The 20,770-nt window shown below is 36.4% G+C and overlaps 1 protein-coding gene across 1 annotated transcript in view; it reads left to right on the forward strand.

Moving 5' to 3' along the window:
- The window catches only part of LOC142078944 (dynein axonemal heavy chain 5-like), a 174,753-nt gene that overhangs the window by 78,506 nt on the left and 75,477 nt on the right, over positions 1-20,770 (forward strand). Inside the window, exons 44-55 of the mRNA XM_075142294.1 lie at positions 1,315-1,449; positions 2,474-2,663; positions 5,191-5,408; positions 6,328-6,639; positions 11,763-11,852; positions 11,951-12,187; positions 12,714-12,881; positions 16,007-16,213; positions 17,189-17,518; positions 18,886-19,092; positions 19,180-19,422; positions 20,290-20,444. Of these exons, the coding sequence (XP_074998395.1) occupies positions 1,315-1,449; positions 2,474-2,663; positions 5,191-5,408; positions 6,328-6,639; positions 11,763-11,852; positions 11,951-12,187; positions 12,714-12,881; positions 16,007-16,213; positions 17,189-17,518; positions 18,886-19,092; positions 19,180-19,422; positions 20,290-20,444 (2,492 nt within the window). The remainder of the gene's footprint in view (positions 1-1,314; positions 1,450-2,473; positions 2,664-5,190; positions 5,409-6,327; positions 6,640-11,762; positions 11,853-11,950; positions 12,188-12,713; positions 12,882-16,006; positions 16,214-17,188; positions 17,519-18,885; positions 19,093-19,179; positions 19,423-20,289; positions 20,445-20,770) is intronic.

Below are 20,770 nucleotides of genomic sequence, written 5' to 3' on the forward strand. Positions count from 1 at the left end.
CTAGTTGTGGTCTAGTTCACCAGCTTAGCATGATCTGCAAACCTAATCAATAAGTTATTTCCTGCTGAAAATTCTGGGTTGTACTCAATGTATTGTTCCAATTTCTCAGCCTGGGAAATAGGGGTGGGGGCTGGGAGGAAGGTGTTGTTTTAATTTTGTCTTTGTTTCTCACCATCCAAATATATTCTAGTCGGCCATAAATTTAATTATTTTTCCTCAAGTCAAGTCTGTTTTGCCTGTAAAGGTAATTGGTAAGTGATCTCCCTGTCTTTATATTGATCCATGAGCTTTCTTTTCATCTTCTTTTCTCCCCCTGTCCTGTTGAGGAGAGGGAATGAGAGAGTGGCTGGGTGGGCATCTGGAAGCTGGCCAAGGTCAATGCACACCAGATAGTGTAAAAAAGAGTCTATGCACTTGGTCTCAAAAGCATTTCCAATCAATCAGAGGGAGCAGATATTCTCCAAATGCAAGAGTATCTTTATTATCTCCTTCCATGTCTGTCTTTACTACTTAGTTTTCCAAGCAGCCGGCAGCATGGTAACTTTATAATTTAAAACCTTTACCCTGATAGCTTTCCTTCGAGGATTTGCATCAATGGTCAAAGTGGAAACACATTACAGAACATTTGCATATATTTTCAAATCTATGTTAACTAAGACAGAATTCTATGTTCAGGTACAAGTGCTAAAATTAATTGAATATTTCTGTGTGGCTCTGCAAATATGCAGCTGCGCCCGTAGTGAAAGGGAAGATATTCCAGCCCTTACCTGCCTAAGTCCAAAGCTGGTTAGATTCACCTCTAGGATGCACATGGCTACTGGAAGTAAATCCTTCTATTCTGAACCAAGTTGGTAGGAAACCATCCACAGAGCAGACAGTCATTAATTACAGGATAGGATAGGCTCACATATAACAAATTGTATCTGAATAATTTCAGTATGTTTCTTTGTATCAGCAAGATATTGGCCCTTTTAGTCACGAATCCCAGTACCATATGTCAAGATAGCAACAGTCCTTGCACAAGCAGGAAACAGAGGGTAGTCTGAAGATGTGTGGTTTGCTGTTTGTGCATCTGGCAAATTATGAATTTAGGAAAATGATAGGAGATGCAGCTCTGTTACGGAAGATTTGTAAAAGTGGTAGTCTACCACCAAAAGGGACACTTAGCAGGTATGGACATGCAACACTGGAAAATATCTTCAGGATATGATAGCAACAGAACTGGAAATCCAGTTGAAAATATGAAAAGCTGTAAAATTAATCATCTTTAAAAGTTCAATAGCATATTTAATTCTGTTTATGCATTATTTCAAGGTTCACTACGACTTCGGGCTTAGAAATATCCTGTCTGTTTTAAGAACACTTGGAGCAGTGAAAAGATCTAATCCCAAAGAGCCAGAGAAAACCATAGTGATGAGAGTTCTGCGGGACATGAACCTCTCCAAACTGGTACTGTAACACTGGTGACTTTCTCCAAAAGACTACTTTGTTTGCATTTTTAAGTGTATTTTTTATGCACTTTGAAAAGATCTTTTTCTTCAGCAGTTGGATACATTATTTTGCAGTTTTTAATATGGTCTGTCAGTAAGTGGAGAATCAGAATACAGTTACGGTGTGAGCACTATTTGTCTTTTAAAGAGAGGAAAACACATCAGAAGCCTTAGCTGAAAAAATCATTGGAAATACCATCAGAACCTAGAGGACCTAACCTGGTCCTCTAATTGGCTCTTGTTTTTTCTTTTTTCTGCCCTATCTAAGCAGAGAAGGGAAGAACACATTGTATTAACTTTTAATAATGTCATTAAAGATCCTTCTTAATCCAGAATTTCAATCTATAAATTTCTTGGGAGTCTGTTGCCTATTCAGAACATCATAAGAATTGCAATGAGTGAGGTAATTGGAAGCAGCTAACGCCTACTTGTATAGTCTAATGTCTTTCGATATTACTATTTAAAGTATTCATCTTTCTTTTTATTGCTGTAATTGAAAGGTTATAGCATGTCTAGACTCTGTGTATTTACTTGGGAGCCAGTTTTGTGATGGAACCAATTACTCTGTTTCTGATGTTAATCTATTCAGTGCATTGGTACATCCGTTCAAACCTATAGGCATGCTTCAGTGATTTACAGAACGAAAAAAATCATAAAAAATCCAAGGCAAAATACAATTTGAATAAATCTTACTAGTTTATGTAACAAATGAAGAAACGTGTGTGTGTATATACTGAAGAAAACTGTATTAAGATGTTAAGATTTTTATAAGTTTTAAGTATTTAATTTAGAAATTGCTACTTGTGATTGCATTGTATGAAATTCACTTAATAAAACTGATTCATAATTATAATATTTGCTTTGGAAAAGATAAGGTTTTCTACTGCCATCTTTTAAATGGCATATTCTTGAAGATTGTTTACAGCTGTAATAATAATTTCAATGAATAAATAATATATTTCCCCCTACTTTATCCTTGACAGGTGGATGAAGATGAACCTTTATTTATGAGTCTCATTAATGACTTATTCCCTGGAATTACTCTGGATAAAGCTGGGTATCCTGAGCTACAGTCAGCCATTCAGAAACAGGCAGAGAAAGCAGGGCTTATTCATCACCCACCATGGATACTTAAACTCATTCAGCTGTATGAAACTCAACGAGTCCGACATGGTTAGCATGCAAGATGAGGTTTTGAGACTGCATAAAACCCAATAGTTTTTTATATTATCTGCTACAGAGTGCAGACTATTTTCACAAAAAAATTATTTTAAAATTGAACAGATGTCATTTTTAAAGCTATGTGGATATTTTGCTAGGAAACTGTCATGACATTTTTTTTTGGTGTGCAATGCACACATAGTGAGATTTTAGCATTTTTGTATTGCATTTTTATGGGAAATATGAGTATAGCCTTCAGTGACTGAAATTTCTATGGAACAAGTTAAAATGTAGAGTATACATTAAAATTCAGAAACAGCCGATTTTGTTCAGTGTTCTGAAAACAATTGCAGTCCTCAGACACAGTTCAGTCGTGAAGCTTACGTTTAATGTTATTGTGAGATTATGATGCTGAGAAGATTGCAAAAAATAATCTCTCAAACCTTTACTTCGATAGATTCTACCAAGCATGCAGTATAATTCCAAGTATTGTTCTTTGTGTTCAATTCTGGCCATTTCAACTGAGGAGAAATAAGCCTACCTCCTGCTGGACTAGGGGATTTGGACAAGATGGCCTCCAGAGGTCCCTTCCAACCTCAACTATTCTGTGATTCTGTGAAAATACATTTTTACAATGCATAAAAGGCTAATAAGTAAAGTTTATCCTGTCCTAGGAAGCGTACTAAAGACAGTAGTAAAACCAGGTTTACAATCTATAGCTGAGTGGAAAAAAAATACCCTTACTTTGAAATGTTCCCCACCCCCCAACCTCTAACAACTAAGGATTTTTTCATATATGAAGGAGAAAATATAAAGGAAATGTAACTAAAGTAGCAAAGATTTATGAAGATGTCATCCTTTTTATTCTCCCTTTTCATGTTATAATAAGAGAATAGTAAGCTTAAACTAATGGAACAAATAAAAGGAAATACTCATTTGCATAGCACAGTCTGAGAGCTTAGTGCCTTAGTGCAGATTATTGGCTAGACCAAAGAACAGGTTAATGCTGTGCTGAGTTAATAATTTACATCCAGATCGCTGGGTTCAATGTTCCATATCAAATCGTAACACCTATATCTATATAGGAACCATGAAAGTTTTAATGATTTCAGTCATAATTAAATGGCCTCTTGTTAGAAGAAGCTGTTTGGTCTGTGAGACACCACAGACCACTGTTCCCCAAAAACCTCTGGGATCCACTGTGGCATTCTGCTTAGGTGCCTCTTCTCTCCACATGTCCCTGCTATTCCCAGGAGTCGTGCAGCTCCAACTGGCCTAACACTTGGACGCCCAGGGCCTTTCTATGACGCAAGTTGTTGCATGGAGGGAAAAAAATCTCTATTCTCCTGACTTCCATTTGTCCTACTCATAGACCCTTGGATTTATGGAGACGTCACCATGGGATTTCAAGTAATGAGGAAAAATCCGTAAAATGCATGGCTTCTCTTGGTTGAAATAGAAGCAATGTATGCAAATGGAGTGCTCATGCACACAGACACGCGCACGTGTGCACATATGCGTGGAGATTCAGTGCATGGATCCTGAAATCTCTTTTGCATAACAGTTTTGATCCAAATGCTGTTGAAACCAGCAGAAAGGCCATTCCATTAACACTGAGGGGCTCAGATTAGATGTCCCCGTATGTAACATATGGCCTGAATAAGTGATTGACTGGGTACCCAAATTGGTTTTGGGAACATTCAGCTTCCTTTAGTTTTAGAGGCAGTCTACATTGTACTGGATTAGTTTTCTAACTTGGGTTTGTGATTGTTTGTTCCATACCTTTGTTGAAGAGGTTTTCAAAGCCAACCAAGGATTATGTTGTCCAGTTTCCTCTAGGGTTAATAGGAGTTACCTAGCTCTCTTAGATGACTTTGGAAGTCTCAGTTTGAATGTCCCATCTGCTTTTGGACAGACTCTGGGCCTCTTGAATAGTTGATTTAGAAAATATAACTAAAAAGGATCAACTGTAGGCTCAATTTATTGTTGAAGACATGGCTTCTTTTCCTTAGGCAATATGTGTATACACTGACGAAATTAAAAGTGTGGTTGCTGTTAACTATTTTTTATGAAAGAAAAATGTATTAAAATGTCAGCATGGATGGATGCAGGTACATATTTTTGTTATTTTTGCTTCAGAAAGATACACTAAATTTTGTATATCATAGGGAACTATTCATTCTCTTTAAATACGTTTAGAAATTACTTGTTTTGTTTACTACCAGTCATGTCAATGTCATTGCATGCGAACATCAAAAGGCAGTTGTGTTTTCCAATTAAAAGAAGGAACAGAACTGCCTGAGGGAGGATACAGACCCACATAGGCTTGCCTTTCATAATAGAGCAGACATTTATAGAGGCCTTTTTAATAATATTTTAAAATTCCATTTCAGTCAACATTGAGTAAGTGGAGTGAGACGCTTCTTTTTTGTATTGGCTTTTGATAAAAATAAAACAAGGATCATTGATGCAAAGAACCATTAAATGGTAGCATGACATTTTGCCATTTCATTTTAAACTATGTTTGTATTGTTTTAAGGTATGATGACTCTAGGTCCAACTGGTTCAGGAAAGACAAAATGCATTAATATTTTGATGAAAGCAATGACAGATTGTGGTGTTCCTCATAAAGAGATGAGAATGAACCCAAAGGCAATCACAGCTTCCCAGATGTTTGGTACCCTTGATGTTGCTACAAATGACTGGACAGATGGTATTTTCTCTACATTATGGAGAAAAACTTTAAAAGCAAAGAAGGTAATGGATATTGTATCATGATAGTTAATAAGGACATTTAATACTCTTTCTATAAGGTCTCATTACCTGTCATTTATGCGAAAGACCTTACATTATAAAATCAAATGGGAAAATACAGTGTTAGTTTTGCTTTGTGTCTGAATAGCTCAGTGTATGCCAGAGTCACAATTACGTGTATATGCCAGAGAACACTAGGCTTCCCAAGCACTTGAGGTTCCAGAATTAAATTGGAAAAGATTTTAAGGGTTTTGCATCCTTCTGTAAGCAGGTGGTCCCACCATTCAAGTGCAAAAGCAAGAGCTGCTCATGTTTTGATGTGAGGACAGGAAAGTTAATTTTCTCCTGTCTGGTTTTATGTCATTGCCACTCCATTTCACTAGTTATATTAGAATGTAAGAGGCTCTGGTAAGAAATCAGTATAGGCATTTCCCAATTCTCTTATCAAACCTGCAGATGATGTTTCATGGAATCACAATTACACTCAAATCTTCAGAAGTTTCATTCAGTTCTCACTTGGAAAATGGGAGGCCTTACATGAAATACTTAGGTAACATCCCACAAGGACTGACTGTGTGCCCGTGTCTCTGACTGTATTTAATGGGAAATGTTTTCATCCACCCTGATGGGTGCTGGGCTGGCTGCTGTACTTTTGTAGAAGAAAGTGACAGCTTTATGCTTAGAACAGCCCAAATTAATTTTTGTCACTATTCCTTAATATCCTTTTTGGTGTGACACAGGGTAGCAAAAGAAGGATTAAAATCAGTGAGCAAATTATAAAAACTGCAGTTCATGCTGAGCTAATCAGCACCAAATTACGACTCATTATTTATATCCAAGAGTACATTCTCTGAGATTAAGTGAATGTGTATTTTTGGTCAATGTACATAAAGTTGCTTGTGTGTGTGTCTCCTTTTTTTAGGGTGAGCATATCTGGATAGTTTTGGATGGACCTGTTGATGCAATATGGATTGAAAATCTGAACTCTGTTCTGGACGATAACAAGACTCTTACTTTGGCCAATGGAGATCGTATTCCGATGTCCCCTAATTGCAAAATTATTTTTGAGCCTCACAACATTGACAATGCTTCCCCTGCGACCGTTTCTCGTAATGGGATGGTCTTCATGAGTTCTTCAGTGTTAGACTGGAAGCCTATTTTAAGAGCTTGGCTGCAAACACTACCTGTTACATACTCTGAAGTCCTATGGAATTGCTTTAATGCTGTATTTCAGGTACTTAATTCAGCAACTTGAGAAAAAAAAATTGCATTTCTTATTCTTTATTTAATGAAGCATTGTTTCTTCCTCAGTGCTTTTTCAATTATTTACTTCTCTTTGTTTATGTAATAAAATAAGAATGAAGGATTTAAAAAAAAAAGAGAGAGAACTATCTCTAACATTAATGAATGAGTGAAACTATAACAGATTAATAAATTGGATGCTTCGTTTTGTCTGCATAGGTTAGTTGGCAATGAATTGTTAAATCTCTGATTATTTTATAATGTATGTTGGCAAAACAGAGCTATTCTCTTTGGCTGTAATTGTTACCGAAATTTTAATTCTTGTTAGGATACATAAAGGGAGTGGATAAACTTCCTTGTTTGTTTTAAATGTAAAGAAGTAAATTCAGAAAGAAATTAAGCTAGATTCACTCTGGTGGAATCTTTCTCAATTTTGGCTGCAACAGGAATGCATTTGGCCCATTAGTTATTTTTAAAAGAGATTCTATAGTTCAAATTAATTAAGGGCAGTTCTGTGCTCTGTGGTATTCTGAAGCTCAGCGCAGGTGACTATAGTGGTGTCTTCTGATTTTATAATCCATGATTCTGTTCCGAAGGAGATTTTTGAGATGGCATGTCTTTGATACATTCTCTGACTAAATTGTGTGCAATCAGTAGATCCAAAGGGACAATTCTGAATGTTTTTCCCCCTCCATTTGGCCTTAGCATACTGAATCATTAAAAAGGTTTCATTAATATTATGAATGGTTGTACTCAGTAGTGGATCTAAAAGCATAATCTCAGTAGTATACTGTTTTCAATTACACTGAAATTCTTATTTTTTCTTTGGAATTTTTTAAAGAAATAGTTATTGCTTTGCAATCTGTCAGCGTTGTTATCTTCTGATTTCCTTAAGATCTATGGAACAAATGCAAGTTCCTTATAGAGCTTGCTTTCCCATTGGCTCTCTCCTGCCAGTTTTCTTGTGTAATTGGTGTAGGATTTCACTGGGGTTTCTCCTGTAATATTTTTCATCGTTGCTGGATTTTACAAATGCAGTTTTTAATGAACTTTGAGTAACATTTCAGAAAGTTTATTGATAAATCATGATAAAGGCAATTATTAATATAGTTTTGGAATGCCTCGAATGTTAACAAATGTCTGTTTACAGATATGTTTCATTTCAGTGCCCCTTTACTTTAAAACCAACGTTTAACAAGCTATTCATTTTGTTCTACCTCCAAAACATAATGATATGACATAGTATTTACTGCAGCAGCAAGAGAAACAATTCTGATAATGAATTTTAAAATATGCTTCCGAAGTAATCTATATGTGGGTCAATTTACTGCTTCTTTGCCACAATTCTATTTCTATTTTATGCTACAACTTGCTCTGAAAACATAATAACAACATTTAAAGTACCCAAGCCTGAAGCAATGGCAATAAAGTCCAGAAAAATATGTATTTTATTAGATTGAGAGATGAAAATGCAGTGATATATAAAGTTAGTTCTGTGCTGAAGGCTGCATTTGGAACTATCGAAATCTAAATGAAAGTTGTCATGCTGTCAGTTTTCTTTCACTTTTAATGAGCTATCTTTGCGTCTCAAATAATAGCAGTGATAACAGTGATTTTACAGATGAGGGTAACACTACTTTTGTATTCATGTGGCTCTTTTTACAGTTATTATTTTCCCCCACATAAAAAAATGGATAAATAAATTCTAAAAGAAAATTTGTGAAATAAAATGCATCAACAGTGGTAGTCAAACCGCAAATAACAGACCTTGCTGAATTTATTGCTAGTATTAAGAAAAGCATGGATATAAGCAGCTTACAAATATCTGATTTTTAGAAGAAAATGAAGATTAGGCTATAGATGGAAATATAGTAACTAAGGAGATTCAGTCTTTAAGTATACCTATAGAGACCTTTTGAAATCAATCTAAATTCAACCAAAATAGATGTAAGACAACTGCTACGGTAATTCCAATTTGCTTACGAGAAACACTATTATTTATGCTAATAAAAATTGTATTTGTCACTGAAAGTCTGCATATTGGATAAAATCATTATTAATGAACGTATAGCAAGTAGCAATAATGTAGGAGGAAGCACCAAAGAATAATAGTTGTGAATCTGTGGAAAGAATGTATTTATTCTTTTCATGTATATTATAAATTCCACTGTAAGTCATTAGTTTTTATATAAAAGACAGGTGGTAGTCCAAAAGACAAGGATAAATTAAAAAAAAAAAACAAAACCAAACAAACACACACACCCCAAAAGAACCCCCCAAAACCAACCTTATTTTAAATTAAGATTATCTTTGAGTCCTTTCTATTTCCACAGGATTTTTTTAAAACAGTGATTGAGGGGTTGAACTTTCACCCTACCTTTTCCAGTTCTTTCTTCTCAGCAAGATTTCCCACTTAGGAGTAATTTCAAGTAAACTCCCATCCCCATCTAAAGTCTCTACTCTCTTACATTTAGAAGTTATACTGCCAATTTCTTGCCTGTGAATGCTACCTGTAAGCCTTTCTGCTACCTGTAAGCAACAGAATTGCTTAGCTGATGGAAGTAATTATCTGAGACAGTTTCAAAGAACTGAAATAATTAAAATAATTACCTGAGTGGCATTATTTAGTTTGTCTGCAAAGTGTGAAGCTCAAACTAGTGATGGATGTTATGCAAGTAACATAAGTTTCAGCATGTCTATGTATTGTTTAAATGAAAAAAATCTAGTAATTTTTAAATCACACTCACTTTCCTTTTTTTTTTTTTTAATAAAATCTGGTGTCCTGGATCGCTTACTGACCTATTCTGGAGGCTTCAGAGAAGCCCTAAAAACAGCAGAGTAGTCAGATGTGACTTATTCCTCCCTCCGCATTAAATCTTACCCTAATCTTATTTGGATAAAAGCTGCTATTGCCTCTGGAGCACAGAGTTGAATATATAATCCAAAGAGTTTCTTAGCTTTAATATTTAAATGCTGATGTTCAAATTAATATTACAAATACTAATAACTTTGCATTATTTAATTGTTCTTGTGCTTGTTTAAACCCTTTGAGTATGTTGCCAACTTCTTGTCCTAAAGAGCGTTCTACAGTCCAGTGAGTTCCACAGTGACTGTACGCTGTGCGAAATGGTCTTTTCTCATATGAGTTTTTACCATCTGACTTCATTTTGCAGTCTCCTTTTAAGGGATAGCAAATTCCTGAACCAAATTCTTTGCAATTTGTGTGTATTTGTCATGGCCCAACTCATTTTTCCAGACCCCCTGTGCAAACAAAATTCCGTAATAAGTAGTTAATTCATGCTAATTGCTATCTTGATGTTGCGTCCTTCTTTTTGCCATGTATGGTTTTAAAAATAGTAGTAATAAAGTATTAACATACATAGACCTGATTTTTTTTTTCATAAACTAAAAGTACAAGAATTGCACAAACCTCACTCACATAAGTACCGTAAAACTCGTTCTGTTGAAAATTGGGCTCTTGAAAATACAGACTACTTTGACTCATGAAATATCTTTATTCTGAGTGTCTCAAATCAATTATTAAACAATTTGCAGTGCCCTGTGAGACATCTAGTCTATTTTACAGATGAAGAAACTGAATCTTAGAGAGATTTAGGTCCAAATTTTGAAGGTCTTTAGATTCGAATCTCCCACACTGCTTTCAGTGTCTTACTTCTACCCATTCCTTGTGGAACCCACAAACCCCCAATTAGTCACTTGAGCACCCTATGTACTGCTGGGGGCAAAACATGCATTTTAGAAGGTAAGCCACAAAAAGCAACACACAGAGGTGGAAGCACTTTTGCTAGTCAACAAGAAATAACATAAAAAGGGATGTTTTCTAAGCCTCCCTCCTCCTATGTATGCCCACATTCAGACTGTCTTCTTTCTCAGACCACTTAGCCATGAGCCCTATTCTAGATGAAGATGCTTAAGTGAATTTTTTCTCATATATATCTTTGTTGTGTGTGTTACCCACTGTTCTAGTGAGATGGAACTCAGGAGGGTGGGTAAAATCTTGATTCAGTCTCTGTGCCAATAAATACTCAACATAGGGTACTTAGAGCACTTTAGTGGCAAAAAAAGTAAACTGAAAATTGGAACAAAGCTGGTTAGTATGTGAGTAAGCAGCTCACTGATTTTTCCAAAATATCTAGGTGATTGTTTACATCTTTGGGTGATTTAATGTCTTCGTTGTCTTAGCTTTCTCACTGACAGGACATGAAAGCCATAAATGGAAATTCTCTAAAATTACTATCTCCCATCGTGTCCCTGTTGTACTTTTACTTCCCAGAATGAGTAGGCAGTGTTGATTTCCAAAGATTATGAAGGCAAATGGAACCCATAGGGAGGGAATTATATTAAAAATTGTTAAATGAAGGTGAAAGTAGGTTATAATTTACATCAGTCTGTACTGTGGATGGCAATTGATATTTTAAAATAATTCTGCACTGCAAATCTCAGAGAGGACTTTACATCAATTTGAAACTGTGCTAAAGATATTGCAGAACACTTGGCAAAGGCAGGCATGGTAGCCATCGCTATGGAGTAACCTGAGGAACGTCCAGGTTCTATTAAAATCAACTGCAATATTCCCTTTGGATCCTGCCAGGGTTCTACAGAAAAGTGAGAGTATTAGTTTCAAGAGGGACAGGTACATTATAGTGCAATCAGAACAGGTCAGATGGGTAGAAATTTATAGTGGTGAGGTTGTGAATTATACAGGTATCCTTACAACAATTGTAGTGCTTTTATCTTCCCACTACAAAAATGGCAATGGTAGATTAAAATCTCCAGTGGAGAGCACAAATGGCAGATCCCTGATGTAACTGCAAAGCAGTCTTCAAATTGCTCTTCAGGAAATTGCTGTATGGAGCTCATATGAATAATTCTGCTGACTGTGGTACATCAAAGTTATTTATCTAATATGTTATTGTTAGCAAATTTTCATGGTCTAAGTCTGAATATTTATAATCCCAGAAATGGGGAAAAATGTTGTTTGGAATAAAGTTTAGAATATATTTGAAATTAAGAAATTGGTCTCTAGAATCTAAGAATAAATCATACCATTGAAACTGGTAAATAGATTCTTTAAATGATGTTTTCCCTTTCCAGGATGTGATAGATTTTGTTTTCTCTGCTGTGACACCAAAAATGCCAATTTTAGAATGTATGTACATCAAACAAGCTATTGACCTCCTACAGGTAGATATGGCATTCAGTTTTTCTCTCTCTCATTCTGTTATTTGTGCTGGGACATTGGTCTAGGAGGGTAGTCATTACATATTGCATCTACTTTGCAGGGTTTATTGTCCGACCGATATGAGAAGCAGCTCAGTGAGGAACATATTGCTCGCTTGTTTGTTTTTGCTGTAATGTGGTCAGCCGGAGCTCTTTTGGAACCAGATGACAGGCTGAAAATGGAGCTGTTCCTACGGAAGCACTCCGCAGTGAAAGAACTTCCAGCTGTGAACGGAGAAGAAACCATGTTTGAATTTGTTATCAATGCCTGTGGCCAGTGGGAGCACTGGTCAAAGAAGGTTCGTATGCTGTGACAACCTAAGCTTTCTTAATGAGTATACAAGAAAGATATATTTGGTAAGAGGCATATTATTTTATTATTTAAAACCCTGCATAATTTGGTTAGGAAGATTAACCCTACCAAATGCTCAAGAGTTTCTTTTTTGAAAGATTTTTTTGTTTTCTCCATAAATATTTTTGGCAGAGAATAGGAACATGCATTTGAAATAGCTTTGGAAGTGAAACAGAAGTGATCTTAGCTTTGTCTACTATCGCCCCACTATTTAAGCACTCCCAGCAAGGAAAAGTTTTCTTCATGTAGCGGAGAATACATGGAGAGTCTAATGAAAATATCCCGTTAGTCTAACACCCTTTTAGAAAAGCTTCACAAGGTACTGATTGATTGTAAATGGATGCTTGGCTTTCAGGAAGAAAAGTTTTGCTAATGTACATTTTATAAAGTACATTTGGTTTTGTGTTCTGATGCGAACTGATTGTGTGGGCAGGTAGGAAGTCTCAAACTTTTTGCATGTCTGTCTTATGCAGGTCCCTGAATATATTTACCCTAAAGATTCAGTACCAGAATATACTTCCATTCTAGTTCCAAATGTAGACAGTGTCCGAACAGACTTTCTAATGCACACTATCATGAGGCAAGGAAAAGCAGTTCTGCTAATTGGGGAACAGGGAACAGCAAAAACAGTTATGATTAAGGTAGGTGGAATGGAAAAACATGTAACATCTTTGTATGATAACATTGCAATAATTGACAAATGTTAAATTGAAGTGTAGGAGTAATATGATTTTTCTTCAGATTACATACTAGCATTCTTACTGAGGCATTTTGCCAGTACTCACATGGCCTACAAGCAAAAAACTGTAAGTATCTATACGTTAGTATAAAGGGTTCTTTTAAACTTTGCTGACTATGGCCACAAGGTCATGCCATAAATGCTCTTTCATGTGCTTTCTTTTCTTTTGAGAAGTCAAACTGGAGTTTTTACTAAGAAAATATTGATTCTTGGAGGATTTTTTATTTCCCCATGCTTTGTCAGTGGTGCTATGTGTGGACTGATCTTTTGTATACCCTTGTTGTACAGACTTTCTTCACAAGCCAAACTGAGGAGAAATAAAGAACTTCCTTCTTTACTCAGGGTAATTTTTCAGAGGGTAAATTTAGTGTTTATTATCTGCTCTCTTAATTCTTTCACTGCAAATGACATATTGTTCTTTCTGTAGAGGAAAATAATAACAGGATTGCTATTAAATTAACAAATACATGCTTTCCATATTATAAAATGGTGCAAGTTAATCATATGACACATTAAAAAAATTAATGACTTACTACAGAGGAGCCAATAATCAAAAGGCTGAACAAACCCAGATGTCATACCAAACCTGGCATCCCTTATTTGAAAAAATGCAAGTGTAATGGTTTTCAACATGATGTCTGTGATTTCCAGGGGAATCTGTAGATCTTTGATCAATGAGAGGCAGCTAAATAAAACTGATCTACTGTTGGGACAGCTAAATTTGCTGTGCAGGCATCCGTATCTCCAGTGGATGATTTGCAGAGGTCTTGAAATAGAAAATAACTGAAGAACACTGGCCTAAATTGACCTTTGGCTTTCTTAAAATCTGGAGCCATTTTGTGTCCCTCAGCCATGTGTTTTCTGAGCCCTGACATAAAGCGAGCTGTACCAATGCCAGCAGCCATTAATACTACTTTTTCAGCTTAGCTGTTGATGCCAACATGCATGCCGGTGTAATGTCAACTTCTGTTCCTGGCACCAGCTGGAGAACTATTTTAGCAGAGTGAAGAGGCGGGGTCTGGGTGGTGGTCTTGATATTCTGCATACTGGATTTTGGCCAGATACTGGCAACCCCCAGCCTTCAGCTGCCATTCCTGTCCCTAAAAATAATTGGAGCTGATTCTTGGGAGTTGCTTACCCCGTGGCTATTCTATACAGCAGAGTATGTTCCTTACACAACGGAGCATAATGCCAGTAGATATTTGATCTCATTTAAGGTTAGGAGTGAAAATTAACTGCCTTCACAACTATTCCCTTCTGCTTTCACCTTCTGTAGAATTTTGCTTTACTACACCTCGTGGTAAAGAAATTTCCAGATACAAGCAGCTGGTTTCACGTAAAAGTAAAGACATTTCAGGTAGTAATCTGAGTTAATCTGAAGTAATCTTCAGCATTGAGTACAGTATCAGTATATATCAAAATAAAGAACTTATAAGTGTGTTATTTAAGACCTTTACTCTCTGTACTATTAATTCATGAATTGCAAAAATAACAGAATTTAATGTGAAACTGGTATGGTAGAGTTGAAAATTGCACCCAGCATCTGACAGTTTAACTAACAAAAATAATCCCATTAAATAACCTCTTCTTTTTCAAAGATAGTTCTCATTTATGTACTGTGGAATATTAGTGTTACCATGTAAAGATTCTGAAATGCCGTAACGAATGAAACACAAGCGTGTTTTTTGAATGGTTGTGTATTCATAGTTGTGGTGGTTTGACCTTGGCCGGCTGCGAGACCCCCACCCAGCCACTGGTTTCCGCCCCCTCCTCAGCAGGATACGGGTTGAGAGAAGAACAGGGAGATCACTCACCAGTTACCATCAAGGGCACCTGCACCTGTTACATTAGTTTTGTGCAAGTGTGGGAGCTCCAGGGAGAGGTCTGAGCAGTGACCTACACTAACCCATCAGTTGTCAAGAGTACTCACCAAATACAGGACTGTTGCATGTACATTGCAGATGTAGACCGTCATTTGTGTGACGTCTCAGAAAAACTTATTTCTGAAGGGCACCTTTTCTTAAATTGAGATCATTGTATCAACATTGTATCAATAAAATTAACAGTTTAACACTATTACCAAAATATTTTGAGGGGGCTTAGCTGTATCTTCCTTTCTATTGTCACACAGGGTGTATGTCTCACTGGAGTTGTTCGTCGAGCACTTAATGAGCAATGATGTAGGTTTATTTTTCTGACGTACCAAAACGGGAACGTTTCTAGTCAACCCTGTTATAAAGATAAGAATTTAAATGATATTCAACTTTGTCATCATTGCAGAAGAATTGAATCTTTAAAAAGAAATAATGTTGGAAGTCTGGGATTTTTAATACTATTATGTCCCAGGACTCTTGCTAAACAAAATATTTCCCATGCTTTATATATATGCCTTGGTGTGACTCCAGGGTTACATCTTTTTCTTTCCGGTTCTATTATAAAACCTTACTAAATATGAAAAGGGGAACTTTGTTGCTTTAGGGCATCAGCAGCAGCTGTGGGAATTGTATGCATTCATAAAACCCAAGGATTCCTTTCTTCATTAAGAGGGGACAAATATCAGTAAATGCAATGTAGCTGGGTTTAATTTTACACTACCTTTCCTTCACACTACTTTTGTTGTAAGATATGGTGCCATAGTGTAAACACGGAAAGGGATTTCATTTTTCACTTGTACCTTGCAGACTGCTGTAACAGATCACTAACAGCTTGAATTTAGAAAAACCCTAACAATTTCTAATGCTAATTTACATCCTGGGTTGTCCTGTCTACTTGTTGTAACACTTAGTGAAGTCTGTTAAAAGCTTATAAATTCTAATGCTTAGAAACTTTACGCAAAACATTAACTGAGAGGTTGGAGATGGTGTATTATCTTAAATAAACTACTGTTTGACATTTTGAAGTTAATAGCGGGGTGAGATTTTGTAGATGTCTGGTTTTTTGCAGGGCTACTGAGCATCTGCCTCTCCTTTTGGCTGAATTCATCTGGAGTTACTAGTGCACTTTATTTAAAATTGGTTTATCTTGCAGGCTTACACAAGCAAGTATGATCCTGATGTTCACTTGACCAAATGCCTAAACTTTTCTTCTGCAACTCTGCCAAATATGTTCCAGAAGAGCATAGAAAGTTACATAGATAAAAGAATGGGCACCACATATGGTCCTCCGGCAGGGAAGAAAATGACTGTCTTTATTGATGACATCAACATGCCTGTAATTAATGAATGGGGTGATCAGGTAAAAGGAAAATGTTAACATTTGGGAATTGGTGGTCTTACCATTGCTGCTGATGGAAATGTTGATCTGTGGGTTGCAAAAATAGGAAAGTTTAGGGAAAAGGTATCATGATATGGACTAGACCAAGTACATCTACTAAGAGCAATTTTCCCCCATCCAGTTTTTGCCAAGAGTGATAAGCTGTCAGTCCCAAAAGATTAGGGTCAGCATCAAGCCACTTGGTGCAATCATTGTAGTTTTTAAGCCTTTTCTTTTGGTTACGTACAGAGCTTGCAGAATTTCCAAACTAGCTGTACTAAGAACTGAAGCATGCAAATCCAAGAAGCAATCAGAGACTCTTTCCTTCTTCCATCCACTCTGGACTTTAAAGTACAGTTATTATTAGGTGAAATCTAACATTACAGTTGACATCCAAGACTAGCGAGATGTCTTGAGGTATTGATAAATGAATATTTATAGACCTATACTCTGAAAATCTGACTTAAATTCAAAAAAATTACTGCTGAGAAAAAGTAATTTTCCTGCTCCCAGTATAGCTCTATAATCCTGTTCTCTCACTGCTTCTATAAAAGTGAATGCGTGACTGTACTTTGTGCTAAACTAACCATTCTTTGTCACTATCTAAGTGTCTGTGTCAATCTGAATATATAGTCTGGCTTGAAACTTTAGACTGCTGAATTTTCTTCGATTGATATTATGGAAATCCAGTTGAATGTCTGATCTCATGTCAACAACTACTTAGCACGTGAAGCTTACATAAAACCAATCCACTGCATCAGAGCTCTTGGTACCATGTTGCATGGCTTTATAAATTGCTGAAGTGTCCAGCAGACTACCTGAAATTAAGAAAGATAAGAGATGTCTTTCCTTCTGTCTACTAATTTATTATACTGGAGATTTCCTCTTTCCTTTTTTTAAGTTGAGAACCCTGAAATAGTTAACTGCTCCATTTCTTTTTTTTTGGGTGATAACTAGATCACCAATGAGATTGTAAGACAGCTGATGGAACAGAAAGGTTTCTACAATTTGGAGAAGCCAGGAGAATTCACAAATGTGGTTGACATCCAGTTTGTAGCTGCTATGATTCACCCTGGGGGAGGTCGGAATGACATCCCACAGCGCCTGAAACGCCAGTTCACCATCTACAACTGCACACTGCCTTCCAGTTCCTCTATTGACAAAATATTTCAAACAATAGCTGAAGGCTATTTCTGTGAACAACGAGGTTTCCCTGCAGAAATATGTAAACTGGCTTCAGCATTAGTATCTACAACTCGAAAGGTTTGGCAGACAACAAAAGCGAAGGTAAAATTACATCTGTTAAGAAGCCTTTGAAATACCTGTACCATGACAAAGCAACAAGACCCAGGTCTTCTGTACTGTCATGTGTGTTCATACTTCATATTGTGAAGCTGTGACCTGTGTGTATAACTGCTGGCTGATGTCTCTGTTCTGAATTTATTGCTGTCAACACCTAGTTAGCTGACTAAAAACATAATGATATGCAGTGCCTTCTATAGCTAATATAAGAATTACATTATATAAGTATAATATAGTGAGCATAGATGATAGGAAGATTTAGAGGTCTTCTGGTTGAGAAAATGTCAAGGGTATAAGGAATCATAAATTAAAGATTAGATAGGAATCTTCTGTAAAGATGTTTGGGATTGTGAGAAACTTTAAAGATCTGAATTAAAGGAAAGTAGTCAAATTTGGCGGAGAGGGAATCAGTTCAAAACAAATGAAATCTGGTATTTAGTAAATTCTAAATATTTACTTCTTCCATTTCAAGCAGATTGCATTTAACTACATTTAACTGCAATTCCTGAGCTAATACTGCTTTGAAATAGAAAATAAAAGTTATGTGTAGAATGAAATTTGAAAAGTTAAGAGTAAAGTTACAGCATAGAAATGTGTGCCAAATTTGATCTTCTAATGAAAAAAGTAGAGGAGAGTGGTGGAAAAATAGGGATAGGCAGGGATTTGATAAATGATATTTTCTAGTCCGAAAAAGGTTGGTCAGAATTTCCCAAGCTCAACTGTAGACATAAACTTGGCTTACACAGAGAAATAGAGAGAGTTCTAGTGAAACTATTGACCAATCAACTATTGACCAATATATTCAACAGAAATGGTGCTTATTACTGCTAATTAACTGCCTATGGAGAAAATGTAGCTTTTGCTAAGTTGTTCATTTTTTCAAATCCTCTTTTCTCATTTTTCTGCTCTCTTTTCTTTGCTTTTCCTCATCTACTTTTCCTTTTCCTCATGAACTTTTTCTCACTTATTCTTGGAAAGGACAAAAGAGAGTGACAGAAATGATCTGGAAGAAAGGGCAGGAGCAACACCACAGGTTAAGCAATGCTGACATTTTTACTGTGGCCTTTAATGCCATCGTTAAATAACCTGTCTTGGCTACCCTTCAGTCCATGTTCCTGGGACTTGAAAGATTCAAAGAAACTTGAGTGAAATCTATGTGAAATTAAAGAGCTGGTCATTGCTACTGTCATTTCTTCATTTTTACCGTTGCCTCTTAAATGCCAAGCATGTATTTCTGCTTTAATGCAATATTGATTTTGAAGTTTGTGAAAATTTCTATATTCATTTAATACTAGATAGAAAATATTTTTATTTAGTAGTATTTGAATATAGCTTATGACATTATTTTGTAGATGTTACCAACTCCAGCTAAATTTCATTACATCTTTAATTTACGAGACCTCAGTCGTATTTGGCAAGGAATACTTACAATTACTTCTGAAGTCTGCCAGAGCATCAGTATTTTGGTAGCCTTGTTCCAGCATGAATGCAGACATGTTATTGCAGACAGGTTCATCAGCCAGAGTGATAAAGACTGGTTTGAAGATATGATGAAAAAGGTAAGCATATAGTGTTCCAGTATTTGCCACAGAAAGACGTCAATGAAATGTTTCATTACTAAAGCAATCCTTAATGTATTGTTGTAGATTGCTTCTGCAGAACATAGTCAAAATCTATTTGAAGATAAATCTACAGAACTATACTTTGTGGATTTCTTGCGTGATGTCCCAGAAGCTACTGGAGATGAACCTGATGATGCAGAGATGAAGGCTCCTAAAATTTACGAGCCTATCCCATCTTTGGATTATTTGGCTGAAAGATTACAGATATTCATGCAACAATACAATGAAACCATCAGAGGATCAAAGATGGATTTAGTGTTTTTCAAGGTATTAGTGCCTATAATTATATTAATACAGAAAGTGCTGGGTGTTTTGCACTTACTGATACGTGGATCCTGTATGTTTCTATCAAATTATTTTGGAGATAGCTCAGAATGACTAGCCCTGTATCCAACGAGCCTTACAAATAAACTCTGTAAAGCCTTGCTGCTGCGTCCTAGCTGTCTTCGCTCTCACAAATGATTCCATCTCTTTGCAGTTCCCCATCTTTTCTTTCTCCTGCCTTGCATAATGCAAAGCACAACTCATTTGTTTCTACAGTGCACATTGTGAATGTCATCTTGCATCTCTGAAAGTTACCTCCTTCTCAAAGGTCTCTTGATGCGTGATACTTTCTTCAGCTTTAAACGGGGTGGTTTGGTAGATTTTTAGGGCATTTCAGATTAATTCTCCAAGATAATTCTCCAAGATTAATTCTCCATTGCTCCAAGATAAATACAGCAGTGGAATAAGAAATGTCTATAGTGTACTTGTATTTTACTTTTGGCAGCCTATATAGAGAGCCTGTAAATAGCTCAACTAAAAGGTTGGGGAAGGGTGTTAATCTGCATCCTTTCTACTTTTCCTTCTTTCCCCTAAGGGACATGCCCTCTGCTCTGCCAAGTACAAACACTGCATATGACATTGCTTCATATGAGCTTGATATGAGGACATTCCTCTTGGGCTAGCCCTGCTGCCCACTGAAGTCAGGGGGACATGTTTTGTTGATTTTGATGAGTACAGGACTGAGTCTTTGGCACAGGCTCCAGAGAAGTCATCTACTGTTGAGAGACAGTTGCTTGGTGATGTGCTTCTAGTTGAATATACATTATATTATTTTCACACCTTTTCATCCCTTTTTCTCTCAATACACAGGATGCAGTCATCCATTTGATTAAAATATCACGGATTATTCGTACTCCACAAGGAAATGCATTGTTGGTGGGTGTGGGTGGATCTGGAAAACAGAGTCTGACCAGACTAGCATCATATATTGCTGGATATGAGAGCTTTCAGATTACTTTAACAAGGTAACACAATGCAGTGTACATAGACATTTGCTCCTTAATTTGCCGTAGAAATGAACGTCTCACAATCAACTTAAAGAAATGCAAACCTGTCAAACACTTTATCCCTCATTATAAATGACATGTTAAATTGAAAGCATCTGTGCAAATGCATAGTCTATAGATGACAGATCCTGGGTCTTTGTTTGCTGCCTTTATGCTATTGACAAGAAATCTGTCTTTCCTTCAGTGTTTGAGTCTGCAATGCGCCCTTGTGAAATCCCACTAAAATACCATTTTGCACTAAAGATAACATGGAATAATCTGCTGGTGTATTCTGCATAGTGGGC

The sequence above is a fragment of the Calonectris borealis genome, chromosome 2, assembly GCF_964195595.1.
Source record: "Calonectris borealis chromosome 2, bCalBor7.hap1.2, whole genome shotgun sequence".
NCBI lineage: Eukaryota > Metazoa > Chordata > Aves > Procellariiformes > Procellariidae > Calonectris > Calonectris borealis.